We start from the raw sequence: 14,593 nt of genomic DNA on the forward strand, positions 1-14,593 counted from the left end.
TTCCTTGTACATTTTGAATGGGTATAAATACATTGCATTTCTGGCCAGGCTGCATGCAGAAAGACTCCTCATCAGAAGCACAGTTAAGTATCCAGTATCTGCCTGTCCCATTGGAGTGCTGTGAATATGATTTTGTTAGACCCTTTACAGTACACTGAAAATGTGTAGTGCCTTATCTGCACCGAGTATTGCAAGCACTAAAGATGGGGAGAATGCACACCTTGAAGTATTGCACTTTGTATCGCTTAAGTGTTTAAGGTATGAGTGCAGCTAACTTCAGAATGTCTTGAAATGTGCTTCAGGGAGAGCAGTGCTTACTACCACAGTAATTTTTATGTAGTGCTTCGGGAGGAGCTTTAGAAGACCTAGCACAAGTGCAAAAGGAATCTGGTTATTTTCTTCTTTAGAAACCTTCATTGCTTCTATTTTAATAACAACTAGAATGAAGCTTAAGTTCAGAGCAAAGACATAACAAAAAAATTTATTAAAAAAGGTTCTCCAGGGAGTGCATTGGAGACTTCTCTGAGAGTTCACCTGCATCTTTAGTAGACCATTTACTCAACGTAAGGGTGCATGGGCAAAGTGTCTTACTGGCACTTTATGCAGAGTGACCTTTCTTTTATGTCGGACACTTAAAATTACAATATTTTTCTTTACTTCTAAAGCTGTAGTTTTCTGGGATTTTGTTTAGAACTCTAATTCAGCAAAGCCTTAGTTGTTTGTTGGCAGTAGGGGAGGTTGAGTACATTTGGATAAGAGAATTTTCACTATAATTAATGGGCATCAGGAAACATGACCCTGCCTAGATAAAAGGGAGTTCTGGATCATTAAGATTTAGATAATGGAAGGGGTTATATGTGAAAAGCAATTGTCTGGTATGACAATAGCAGAAGAAAAATGAGATGGGAGGGTTTACTTTGTTTTTAACTGGTTTAGAAAACATAAACACAGCATGCTTAGTAAAACTCTAGCAGACACTGTTTGGAAATTATGTAATAACGCCATATAGGCTGTAATGATATCCTGAAACCCTGTATTTAAACTAACCTGAATTACAATGAGAGATAAACAGAATATTTACCCATCCCTTATGAGCTGCTGCTGATATGTAAATTTATTCTTCTACTTTGCACAAATATACTTTTGAGCTACTGCTTAAACACTTCAAGGTCCTTAGCCAAACAGTTTTAATGATGCCTCCAATATTATGAAAGTGTGACATTTGATGAATGCCTTGTATAGTTGTGATATCGGGGAAAGTGTAAACAAAAAACGCACATCAAGTCATCGTGCAACACCTAGATAATTTATAATTTTACTGTTTATATCCATCTTGACATTTTTTATCTGCCAAAGGCAGGTTTCATTTGGAATCTTAATCTGAGATTTATTTGGTGGATCTGGAAATCATAGCTAGAGTTCCCACAGGAAATGGTCCATCTACCAACAGATTAAATGGCAGTCCTGCAGTTGTTAAGGGAGCTCTGCATTTAACACACATGCATACTCATTCAGTCAGCACTGTGGAGAAAAATTAAAGTAGTAACCCAGGTTTAGGAACAATGTAGCTAAAAAGTCCCATATTTGCTGAATGACAAAGGGTTATATAGCAGCATTTCATTTTATTATTCGTGCTTGAATTTCTTGTTTGCTTTGTTGAGTCTGCTGACGAATACTAATAAATGCCTGCAACAATCCAGACGAGAGATGCCTGGCAACAAAGCTATGCAGTGGACCTCCCTGATCTTCTCCAGTTCACAACCTGACCTTTTGAAAAATTGGCTGGGCTAAGCTGCAGAATTTGGGTGTAATGGTTATTGTTAACTCCAGCTTTAGGATTTATTAATTTGTGTGATCAAGACTTACCTATACTTCAAAGTTTCAAAAGACCAAACACAATCATCCATCCATTAGAACTAACATTGTGTTTCAGTGAATCCCACTTAGTATCTGCCTAGAGATTCTGCTGTTTTGATGCATTTGGAATATAAAAATGCTTTTTCAAGAGTGAGACCAATCCAACGAAAATCTGGTGTCGTCTCAGAGACTAATATTTTAAAATAACAGCGTGTTAATGAATTGCAAACGGAGAGTGGAATGCCAAAGGAAGTGTCTGATATTTACACATTAATAAATGCATCACAATTAACTGCAGTGAATATCAAAGTAATAAGTGGCTGCATATTTTAAAGACTGTAAAGTGTTTTTCTATTTTAAATATTCACTAGTTTGTACACAATTGCTGTTTTGATGCAAAATAGGAGGGCAAAAGACTTAGTGAGAGAGACAGGCGAGGGAAACATCATTACTAAAATCATCAGAATCCTTGGAGAATTGTAAAAAAATTGCCTTTGCCAGAATAACTCCAACTGTTCTTAATCTCCTTCTCAATTTATTTCTTTATGAAGGGTATTGCCAGGGTTCCACACAAATACAGGTGAATAAAGAAGCATTCAAAGCAACACAGATGTCCCCCCGCTTAAATTGCTAACACAGAATGAATTCACTGTTCTCTTTAGATTCCTTTAAGGAATAAAAAAATGAACCATTAACTTCTGAGTTTTGTCTGTATTTTAGCAGACAAAATATTTTCAAGCCTCTTTTTGTGTGTGTGTGTGTGTCATGGGATATAGAGCAAACTAAGACATTAATGCAAAATATAACTTAGGTTATTCTTACTTCATTTGCAGAGAACTTTCTCAATAAAGTTCCAATAAGAATACATTGTTCTCTTTGATCATGATTTTGGACAACTTAAATGCTTAGCTGTAGCCGGAGATCAAGCATTTGAATTGTATTGTTCTGTTAACATGACTGCTAAAACAGTTTTAATTGTTCGGAAGTTTTCTGTATCAGAATGATAGTCAATGTAAAAAAAAAACCAATTATTCATTTCTTCTGCCTGCTATTGAAATTACAGGAAGTTTGTATACTGTACACTGCACGTCTGTCTTCTAATACAGAAATACTGCAGTCTGTCATGTGAATGAAAATTATCATCATAAAGCAGTGCGGAAGGATACCAATCTAGTTATTTGAAATTTCTCTTAATTTTTTGATTGTATAAATGTTACTTTATCATTCATAAGTAAAAATGGTATTTTTTTTCCTTGAAGTCCAATTGAAAGGAGTTGCTAAAGCCTCTCTGACAGAAGAGAGAAGAATTTGAGGTCTCTGAGTAGGAAACAGGAGCAGGAAGGGCCACCAGTGAGGTAGCACAGGCTCCAAGATACAGCATGGATACAGCACCTTGGAATTCTGCAGTTTTACTTCTGCCATGGCTTGCCTAGTGACCTCGATCCAGTTACTTCATTACCATGTGCCTCAATCTTGATGGCTTTAAAATGACTATCACAGTGCTTATGCATCCTTATAAAATATATGTGAGAGTTTCCAGAAAACGTTGTTTTCAAGGCTTGTTTCAGTGAACCTCTGTCATTTGTTTCTTAAAATAAGAGCAGATATCCTATCTCAGTGTAAAATCTGGGACCTTTCTGAGTAAGAGTTACTTAAAAGTAAGTTGATAGTCTTCATTCTTCTGAGTTGACCCATGGTGCTCTCAGCAGGGCCCACAGTTATGTATCATTGGGGCGCTGAGCATACAATACATCTACGTGGTGATTTCCTGTTCATTACTGCCAAGGTTCTGGCTGGTTATGTGTAGCATTTTGGCTGGGCAGAGCACTGAGAAATAAAAGGAATTAGCTTTGTATTACAAAACTACTCTGAGCTCAGTCTTCACTTGTTATCAGGTTCCTGTGCCTGCCATTCTGCCCTGCTACAGAAGTGATTTAGTGAGATCTTAGAGTCCTGCTGAATAATCATCTTAAAGTTTGCCCAGTTTTCTTCAAACGTTAGAAAAATAGTGTCATGAAGGGACAACCATTTGCTGTTAGTTGCAGGTTATTGGTTCTCAGTATACTACACTGCACTGAAGGGGCCTAAATAATTGCTAACCTAAGTAAATCTGTAGTAAGTCCAAAGATGAGTGAAGCTGCAATTTTTCTTGTTTGTTTGTTTTGGAGAAAATGTATATTGACCTTGTACTTTTTGTACTGAGCTTTTGTAATTGTTTTCCAGAAACAGGAATTACTTTCTTCTTGAAAATTAAGTACAGCATCTTTTCTGCGGATTAACTCTGAAAACTTGTTTGCAGATTGTGGGAAAGATAAAATAGTGAGGAAAAAGTTGAAAATAACCGAACACCCTTTGAGATATGCATGTAAATAATGTATATTGCATCTGTGTCAACTCAAATAGGAATGAAGAAGGAAATAACGGGCATTCTGAAAATGCATAAAACCTAAACCAACTCTTTTCTTTCCATTTATGCCAGGCAATAGGATCAGATTTCTTCCACCAGCCTCATTTTCTTTCTTTGCATATTTATGCCTATAAAATCCTTTAATTTTGGTTTCCCATTCATTTTCAGGATTTATGCCTTTTAATCATTCAGTAAGGGGTGAACTGTTGAGCAATCTGAGTCTTTCACAGTCATTCTGTTTGGTAGAAGTTCCAGTAGTTATACAGCCAAGTGAATGAATGTTTGTCTTTGACAAAAAGGCTGACTCATCATTTTCAGCTCATGAAGGAATATTCAGGCATAGTACTAATTTCATTTGCATAGCTTTAACAGTTAGTGGCTATCAGGTTCAAGTTTTCCATTAAATATTTAATTTCTGTTTATTTATTATATATATCTAAGAATTCAAGTCCAGTGGCATTAGATGTTATGAACTTAAGACAATTCCATAACCCATTTTTCACATGAAGCTATTAGAAATTGCTTTTTGTTAATGCAGGAACTGTCTTATCCTAACAGCTTGCTAGGACACTTGCAGGTGTGTGTGCGTTGTCATACACACATGCTCAAAAATTATCTCTTCAGAAATGTTTGTAATATTATTAATGTACAAAAAATCTAGATAATTTGAAAGTCAATAATAAAGAATAGCAATTAGTCTAGTGAAAATAAAAGAAGGTGAAGTTCTTGAGTACTGCTTTTACACACTTGACAGTTATTGCAGCACGTTGAGGTAGATGTGTGGTTTGCAGGTAGAGGCAAGAGCAAGTATTTTTAAACTGTAGTAAGTCCTTTCATTCCAGTGGGAATAGGTTCATTTGGTATAGGGGTGGGGTGGCTCTTTGCTTTGATAGTTTTGTTGGATAGTGAATATTCCCTCTTGGTGTTTGAAATTCAAAGTTTTTTGTAGTGAAAAAACACAAAAAAACCCCCACAGAAATCGAAGCTGCGTTGTTGTTTAGACTGAGAAAAAAAATACATGATTAACAGTCAATTAGAGATTGTCAGACACTGAATTTTGGGGGCCTTTTAGTAACTGAGGTTACAGTTAGTTCCTCAAATGTAGCACAATGTTTTGTTCTGCATTTTTTTTCAAATGTTTTTAATCTGACAGTGTCACGTAGGAAGAGTAAGCTACTGAGTTTGCAGTCAGCTTTGCTCAGGCTCCCAGAGCGTGTATGGCTCATTCCCTTCCTTCCTGGTTTTGCTCTTTTTCCTCTTCTGCCTCTTACTGCCATCCCTCTAGGGGTTCATTCATGCAGTCTTTTGCAGACGGATGAGGACATGCTTTCTCTGTGCTACAGACCAGCTTAAAACAAATACTAGGAAGCTATAGGTAGCAAGTGGTAAGTACTATTACACTTGAAGCTAGTTTGAAGCACCAACAAGGGCTTCCAATGTCCCCATAGTCATCTGCAGGCAGATCTGTAGCCAGCTGTGTATTTTGCAGTGCTGTGTGCGTGTTCCATTGGTTTTTGTTTGTTTTCCTTTATTGTTGTTCCTCAGAGATCCCCCGCAAACCTCTGAGCTGATCAGCGCAGTTTGGCGTGTGGGGTGCTGAAAGACTGCAAACAGGGGGGGGAGGTGCCCACCCAGCTTCTGCTGGATGTTGGGACTGCTGAATATGCTGAGTGGTGCACAAGGCAGGCTACTGCCTCCTTAGCCTTCCAGGTGAATCTGCACCTTCTGTGCACTTACATCTTCAACACTTCTTTCCATATTATCAGTGTCAGTACAGGATTCTCTAATCCTGTGCTTTCCCTGATTCTCTAATGCTGTGCTTTTGGTGCCAGTCCCCCACTTCTAAGAAGAAGCTATGAGAAATAGTGGCTGCCTGCAAAATGTGTTAGGTTCAATGTTTTTACTTGATTTTTTAACCACTCCAGCTTAACAACATTGAATTCCATTCTGCCTTTACTATTTCAAGCCATGACAGCATTATCTTCCCCTTACGTCCCTCAGAATCAATTCCCAGCTTTAATTCTAGTGTCTTTATATTCCTTCTTCCTAACATTTGCCTTTCTTTCCCTCAAAGTGAACGAGCTATTCGTTCAAGATAAATACATACAGAAGATCAGCTGTTCAGCTTCTCCCTATAGTGAAATATTAATCTGGGCTACTGAACTTGTTCTATTTTATATGGAAAATAAGTTGTTTAGTATACTCAAGAACCAGAATCAATGGTGGTGTTACCACTTAATGAAAACTACAGCATTTTTTCCAAAGCTTGCAAGGCTGTTTTACCCTTTCTCTGACGTTCCTTGTGCAGCCTCATTATTGCAAATGCTACTTACTCCCCAGTGTGTCTCTGCAGCATTGGTAATTAGTGCACAATACAATTTGCAGGAGGCATGAGGAAAAGCACTGAAGTGCATTGATTAATATTGCTACTTAGTTTAACAGCAAGACAAGAAGCTACCATGTACCAAGGCCTAAATTACTTGGGGTGGGGGTCATGGGCTATATGGAAAGTAAAGTGGTTTTAAAAATAAAAAAATCGCTATGCCCATTGATCTGACAGTGTTCAAAATGTCTTCCCCAAAGCATTCTACTGACAGATTTAGCATGTTGACCAAAAAAATGCATTACAGCTGTATTAAACAAGTAAAAACCTCTAACCTTAATGCCCTTGGGCAGAGTGCTTCCAGTTCTGAGTGGAGGAGGCTGCCATCATCTTCTCTCTTACAAAGCCAGTAGGGAAAAAAACCAGATCCTCTGTGTTTCGCCTGACGTTTCCAGGAATGCCACTTACAGGCTTGCTGTGATGCTGCTTAGTCTTACCCATGTGCTTGAGGGAATTGAATCTGGATGAATAAGTGTGCTGCAAATGTAAGTTGCTTAAAGAAGCAGCATTAGCATTAATAAATGGCAACACAGGTCTAGTTCCATTCTAAATTATTTTTTTTCTAGCTTCTGTAACTTACAGTTGAAGGCATAAAAATCCATATCTTGTCATGGCCTAAGGATTTAGCCTGAAGTTCAGCTGCTAATGCAGATGTTTACGTCATCACTCAGGCTTGTTTACTTCATTCATTTTTTAAAAAAAAATTTAAAAATATTTCTGCTGACTTGACCTGTCATCTAGAGAGCTTTACTGCTTGTTGGGAGCTCATATTCAGGACATTATAGAGAGGCTGCTGGGGCTCATCTGACCCTCTGTTACCCCCTGCTGCTATTCCATGTAGGCACCAGTGATACTGTTCAGGTGACCTGGGAAGTATCTCGTGTGACTATATGGCTCTGGGGATGATGGTCAAGGGCGTGGGGACCCAGGTGGTGTTATCCTTGATCCTGTCAGTAAGAGGGAAGGGCATGGAGGAGTATTGGGTGAAGCAGATGAGGCTTTCTTCAGACAACTAGAAGCAGCCTCATGTTCACAGGTCCTGGTCCTCATGGGGGACTACAATGATGCTGATAATCTGCTGGAAGGACAACAGGAGGGCACAAGTGGTCTAGGAGATTTCTGGAGTCCGTTGATGACAACTTTCTGACACAAATGATTGAGGTACCAACAAGGAGAGATGCTCTGCTGGACCTGGTACCTACAAACAAGGAGGAACTGGTTGTGGATGTCAAAGTCGGGGGCAGCCTTGGCTGCAGTTACCACAGGGTGGTGGAGTTCAGGATCCTGGGAGGAGGGAGCAAGACAAAAAGCAGGACCTCAGCTGTGGACTTCAGGAGAAGAGGCTTCGGCCTCCTCAGAGGTCTGCTTGGAAGAATCCCATGGGATACAGTACTGGAGAGAAGAGGGATCCAAGAGAGCTGGTAGATATTCAGGGATCACCTTGTCCAAATTCAGAAATGGTCTATCCTGGCAAGCAGGAAATCAAGCATGGATCAAGCAGGATGTTGTTTTCCTTGACTTTGGTAAGGCTTTGGACCCTGTGTCACATAACATCCTAATAGAGAAGCAAAGTATGGGTTAAATAAGTAAACAGTGAGGTCAACTGACAACTGGCTGAATGTCTGCGCCCAGCGGGTGCACGAAGTCCAGTAGGAGGCAAGTCACTAGTGGTGTACTCCCAGAGTGAAAAATTGATCGAGTCCTGTTCAATGGCTTCATTAGTGATCTGGATGATGGAGCAGAGTATACCCTCAGCAAGTTTGCTGATGATACAAAACGGTGAGGAGTAGTTGATACACTAGAGGGTTCTGCTGCCCTTCAGAGGGACCTTGACAGGCTGGAGAATTGGGTAGAGAGGAACCTCATGAAGTTCAGCAAGGGGAAATGTGAAGCCCTGCACCTGGGCAGGAATAATCCCATGTAACTGTACATGCTGGGTGCCAACTGGCTAGAAAGCAGCTCTGCAGAAGGGGATCAAGATCCTAGTGGACAGCAAGTTGAGCATAAGCCAGCAATGTGCCCTCCTGGCAAGGATGGCCAACAGCATCCTGAGCAGCATTGCCAGCGGATGGAGGGAGGTGATCCATCCTCTCTGCTCAGCACTGGTGAGGTCACATCCAGTGTGTCAAGTGCAGTTCTGAGCTCCCTAGTATAAGAAAGAGATGGACTTACTGGAGTGAGTCCAGCAAAGAGCCACAAAGGGACGGGAGCATCTTATGTATGAGGAGAGGCTGAGAGCTGAGACTGAGCCTCGAGAAGGGAAGGTTTGGGGGAGTGGATCTTATCAATATGAATAATACCTGATGGGAGGGAATGAAGAAGAAACAGCTAGACTCTTTTCAGTAGTACCCATTTACAGGCCAAGAGTCAATGAGCACAAATTAAAACACATGAAATTCCATCTGAATACAAGGAAACAATTTTTTACTATGAGGGTGATCAAACACTGGCACAGGCTGCCCAGAGAGGCTGTCAAGTCCCTGCTTGCGGAGCTATTCAAAAGGCGTCTGGACATAGTCCTGTGCAACCTGCTTTAGGTGACCCTGCTTGAGCAGAGGGGCTGGACTAGATGATCTCCAGTGGTCCTTTCCAATTGCAGTGATTCTGTGAACTCTTTTTAAAGTCCTGGCACTAAAAGCAGCAAATTTGAAAAACATGAACTGTGAAAATAAGAAAAGTTTATTCAGTTGATTACTCTCATGCTGAAGTGATAGAATCCCTTTTTTGATATGTCCCATTGTAACTGTGGTAGCTAATGTCATCTAATCTTAGCATTCTGGGGTGAGAAGTTTTTTTTTCTCCAACTCTTTCATATAGTGTGGGCCAAAGGAGGGTGCAGTAATGCTAAACAAGGAACAAAGTTTCATGGCAATACAGTCACTCGTTATTGCGACAGATACATTGTGCTTGAATTCTTCCACAGAATGCAACGCACTTCACCTGAGGCACTTCAAATATATATATGGCTTATAGAAAATGTTGATGCCCTAGAGAAGAAGGGGAGGAAAAGTTGTTATCGCAAGTGAAGCGTTGCACTTCCTCTTCAGTGTGTCAGAGCATAATTTGCAATTTTATATATATATACACAGATCACTGCATCTGAAATGGGAGAAGTGGACAGGATGATGTTTGATAGGCAGTTCTTTATAATATAAATCAAATGGGAAACACGTCTCAGCCAAGTGTATGCCTCCCTATAAAAACTAGGTGTTTAGACTAGACTAAACTAGACTAGGTTAGTTTTCAGAGTACTAACTGGAGAGGATTCAGAATTTTGCCCTTATATGTTGCCAGTCCTAAGTTGGGGCAGGTTCTTAGAGTACACGTAGTGAATTGTTTAATGCCTGGAGATCCTTGCTACTTACAGTGAGGAGGAGCAAGAGGCTGAATCCAGTTTTAAATTGTAGCAGCACTTCAAAGGAAATTTCTGCTCAAAAACCTGCAGGATTTCAAGCCAGTGAACAACAGCGTACATTTGGTCAAGGAATCTAGGTGGCTGTGGGCTGTGTTCAGTTTCTGCATTAGCTGTGAAATGATCTGAGGAACACATTTCAATCACAGTACTGAAAGTAGTGTTAGGTTATACTTTGTTAATGAATGTTTTATCAAGTTACGGTCCCCACATGTTTATTACTGCTCAGAAACAAAGGTTCTGATACACTGTTGACTGTTGTTCCTCTAGTACAAAAATCAGTGGTTATAGTTTAGAGGAATGGTGGGAGTGGACTCAAGTGGATTTGTGCTGAAGTCAATGAGAATACAGATGAGCAGCAGGTACAATAACTTCTTCTTCAAGGTAGTAACACATAGCTTTGTACGGGAGCTTTTTAAACTGACTCCAGCCAATCCACAAGTCATCTCTCTGTGCCTTCGGGATGTTTCCTGTGCCATTGGCTGTGTCTTTCCTTCTTCAAGGAAAGATGAATCTATTGCAACAGATTTTAGAGACAGTCTTCAGTATTTTTGACTTGGAATCTGTGCTTTTGTGTCTTACATGCAGCATGACATCTTCATACTGATTGATGTGTATTTTCGGGCTATTTGTAGGTGATTGCAACTGTATAGACAGTTTCTTATTATTTTTGAGGAGGAAGTAATAAGTTGGATCAAAGAATGTATACTGTGTAATTTATCCAAAATGTTTGGAAACGCTAACTTTATTAAATGAGCAAAAGCTCCAGTGTTTGTTCTCTACTAATCTAAATGAAAGAATGAAGAATATATGCACTTTTTTCCATTTGCAGCTATTTAGGCTTCTTCATCCTCATTTTTCAATATAGTTCTATAATTAAAACTTACTTGTTCTTACTTTATGAAAGAACATTCATGGTATGTAGATCTTTCTTTCATTTAAATACCTTGATATCAGAAATATGTCCTAAAAATATCTAGGAGCTAAACTTAAGAGAACTATCACACTCAACATTTTAATCAGATAATTTTTCCATTTGGCACAGTTTGTGCTTTGCATTCTTCAAGTTCTTTAGTTGTATGAGCCTGTACCTTACACTCTCCACGAGTGAATAATGGGGCCTTAAAATTGTTGTTGCTAATTACAGCTTGCTGATACTCCTTTTGTAGCCAAAATGGTTTTGAAAAAGACCTCAATTTAAGTAAGAGTCTAGTTCACAACCTGCAAATTTACCTGTCTACAGCAGAAATTCATCATGTCTCATTAGGGTAGAGCTGATTTTTACAAAAGATAGGTAGATCATTTCCTAGGGTCAGCATTATTTTAAGCAGTCATTTAAGGGGAAGAGGGATTAGGAAATGGTGATGAATTTTTCAGGTTTCCATGAGAAAAATCCAGTAAATAGGTTGTAACTCCTACATCCATGCTCTAGGTAACACAGCTTTCATTCCTTAGTGGGATGAGGAAGCTGTGAATCTGTAACTAGAGTACTTTCTCCTTTCTGCTACGAATAAGAATATAGCAAGCCATTTTCAAATGAGAAATCTCAAGTTTGTGCTTCTTTCTCCAAATGAAAAAATGTGTTTGCTTCTACTTCCAATTAGAAACACACATCCCGGAACAGAAAAAAGACGACTTTTGTGTTGAGTTTCAGTTTCATCAGAATTCTCAAAAAAACCCAGAATTTTTCATCCAGGCAGAAGCTGAAACACTGAAACTTTCAGATTTGTCAGTAACCAGTCAAAGAAGAGGAGCCCCAAATGATTGTAATTCCAGTCCTGAAGAATCAAGGTAAAACCAAATATCCCTATATACAGTTTTTCTATATTCAAATTATAGACAATACACGTATGGATTTTTGGATAAAGATAGGGAAGTTTACTTCCTAACTGAGAATCAGTAAGTCAGCTTTTTACTTAGACTCACCATATCTGCCCTTCTTTCCTTGTGGAATGCAGCATTTCACCACTGTATTCTCTAGCACTGATAGAAAATATGATCATGGCAATGGCTTATGTGACACACTGTGGGTATTTCAATGATTTGTGATCTCTCCAGAGAATTTTAAAAATGCATACTGAACAGAATTAGAAAAGATTATCTAAAAGTCTAGTAGTATCTGTGGCTTTACACAACAAGCGCAGTGTAGCTGAAGTATGATGAGTAGGAAGCAGGAATGAAGCAGGGTGGAAGTAGGAAGCAGGAATAAAGCAGGGTGAAGTCCGGATGAAGTTGGAAGAGTAAAGATGAGGAGCTGTAATACCTTGTAGGCAGTCTTTGACAGGAATCTGGAGAAGGGCAAATATGGTTGAAAAGCGTAATACAATCTCTGAAGATTTTATTCTGTCATTAATTTTGGTCATTTATTGTCATTCATTTCCATACTGAGCTATGGCCCTCTGCTGCAGTATTAAGAAACATATACACTCATGCTATATGTGACATAATATATGAAGGTATACCTAGCTGACTAGGGAACATGCTACCAGTTTTGAGAGACTTAGGCATTCTGAAGCCCAAGTCTTAACTAAGAGTGACAGAGTTGCTTTTGAAAGTGGGATCAAGGCTGCAGAGCCCTATGATATACTTTTGAAAAATATGCTCTTAATTCTTCACCTGTCTGGCAGATTCTGCACCTGGTTTTGTTATCTTTAGCATGATCTAGTGGTGACCCATTGGGCCAAAACCAGTCCATAGTACTTTTCCATCTGGCTTGCTGCCTTTTTTTGCATTAGGGCCCAAGATATGCTGTTAGGGCAATGCATCCTGCACTAAAAGCCAAATATAATCCTGAGTGCTTAAGTACAGCCCAGTACAGAGTCAGACAAAGATTGTTGCTCCTACCCTTCATCATTGCCACTCGCACTGGCAACCAGGCTGGTCTTGAACACTGAGATTAACCTTCCACAGCGATCAGCATGTTGAACCATCTCATCTGCAGATATATTGCATGTAGGATCCTAAAGCTATAGGCCAAAACCTCATTGTGGTAGATACTATATAAACTGCACAAAATCTGTCCTTCCACAAATAGATTGCAATTAGAATATAAGATGAGAAAATATCTTGATATAGAATGACCCAGGAAACATTGAGTCAGTGTTGATTTGCATTGTAGATGATGGTCTGCGTGTACCATCAATGTGACTTGTCAAGTTTTCTTTTAGACATCAGGAAGAAAACATTTGAGGGATTGAAAGCTGATGATGAGGTATATTCAAAATTGTTCTTGGGAAGCATCTCCTGAACATGGAAAATGCATAAAAAGAGCTTCAGGTTTGTAGTGCCTGGGCAATAGTATCCAGAAGCATCTATCACTTGCAGTCCAAAACAATACTAAATGAAATTTGCTAGACAGAGCAAAGATTAAATAGGCTTTGAAGGATCTTGAAAGTGAAGACAAGCAGTTTAAGCACTCTTCCACCCCATATATACACTATATTACACTAAGTAAGTACTTTTTTGATGTGAATCTCCCTGCCGTTATACGTTTGATATGCTTTAGGTTGCACCATAGGTTGTCTGCAGAGTATGGATCTTAACTTTTCTTAAAGAATGATATAGAAAATAAATCCAATGGGAGTAGGTGAAGAAGGGGGTAGCTGAGTACAAACAACTGTCTACCCAAGAGAATGACTCTTTGGAGCAACAGATAGCTTTCAGTTTCTTTCTAGGATGTGAAATACACATAATGAAAGTAATGTATACAGTAGAAATAGGAGTTCAGAAGGTATAGCTTTTCTGTGGCTACTTCTTATGACTAATTGGCTATGAAGCCTATAAACAGAAAACACTTAAGGGAAGCAAATGTTAAAAATATTTTCTAATGCCCCTTCTAATCCATTCATCTACTGTTTTTGCTGCCATCTTACAAGTGAGATCTGAGTTATCTGTGCGTATCAACAGATAGCCAAGGAGTTTTATGAATGTCTTACCTTGAGACAGAATTTTTGTGGCCATTGAATCTTGTCTTATTTTTCCCTGTCTATGGCTAAATAACTTATCTTAACACTCTGTGAGTGCTATACAGTATGGGGTTCCTGTTGTCAGTTATAATATTTAGAATAGCACCATTGTTTTACAGATTTCTGCAAGATGAGCTCCTAGATCTTGTCTTCTGGATATTTTCATTTCACTTCATGTCGAATTGTTCATCCTACCGAAGAATTTGGTTTCTTTTAACCTGAGCATCAATTTGATCCCCAAATGTTTCATTACTTTGTTGCTCCGTGTTAAGCACAGGTTTTTAATATTTGCTTCCCTTAAGTGTTTTCTGTTTATAGGCTTCATAGTCAATTTATCTTCATCTGTTTTATGCCTTGGCACTGTAGTATATTTATTTACTATTCCAGATTAACAGATTTTTTCAGAATTACAGATTTAAGAAGTGATAGAAGGACACCACTTTTACTGGCTATTTAATACATTTGCAATGGTTAACAAACTTTGATAATTTATTTCTGTGTATTTTGTTATGGGGGTAGGGGGAAAGAAACTGGTTTTGCATTATTTTTCTTTCTTTTTTTTTTTTCCC

At 38.9% G+C, this 14,593-nt stretch overlaps 1 protein-coding gene across 16 annotated transcripts in view; it reads left to right on the top strand.

Annotated features, from left to right (window-relative positions):
* The window catches only part of MIPOL1 (mirror-image polydactyly 1), a 210,207-nt gene that overhangs the window by 40,633 nt on the left and 154,981 nt on the right, over positions 1-14,593 (top strand). For all 16 annotated transcript variants that reach the window (XR_012043002.1, XR_012043000.1, XR_012043001.1 and 13 more), the window contains one exon: positions 11,664-11,850. Coding sequence is in view for 13 of the 16 variants with exons in the window: in XM_072864529.1 (XP_072720630.1) it covers positions 11,664-11,850 (187 nt within the window). In the remaining 3 variants the exon portion in view is untranslated. The remainder of the gene's footprint in view (positions 1-11,663; positions 11,851-14,593) is intronic.

The sequence above is a fragment of the Ciconia boyciana genome, chromosome 6 (assembly GCF_034638445.1).
Source record: "Ciconia boyciana chromosome 6, ASM3463844v1, whole genome shotgun sequence".
NCBI classification, from domain to species: Eukaryota; Metazoa; Chordata; class Aves; order Ciconiiformes; family Ciconiidae; genus Ciconia; species Ciconia boyciana.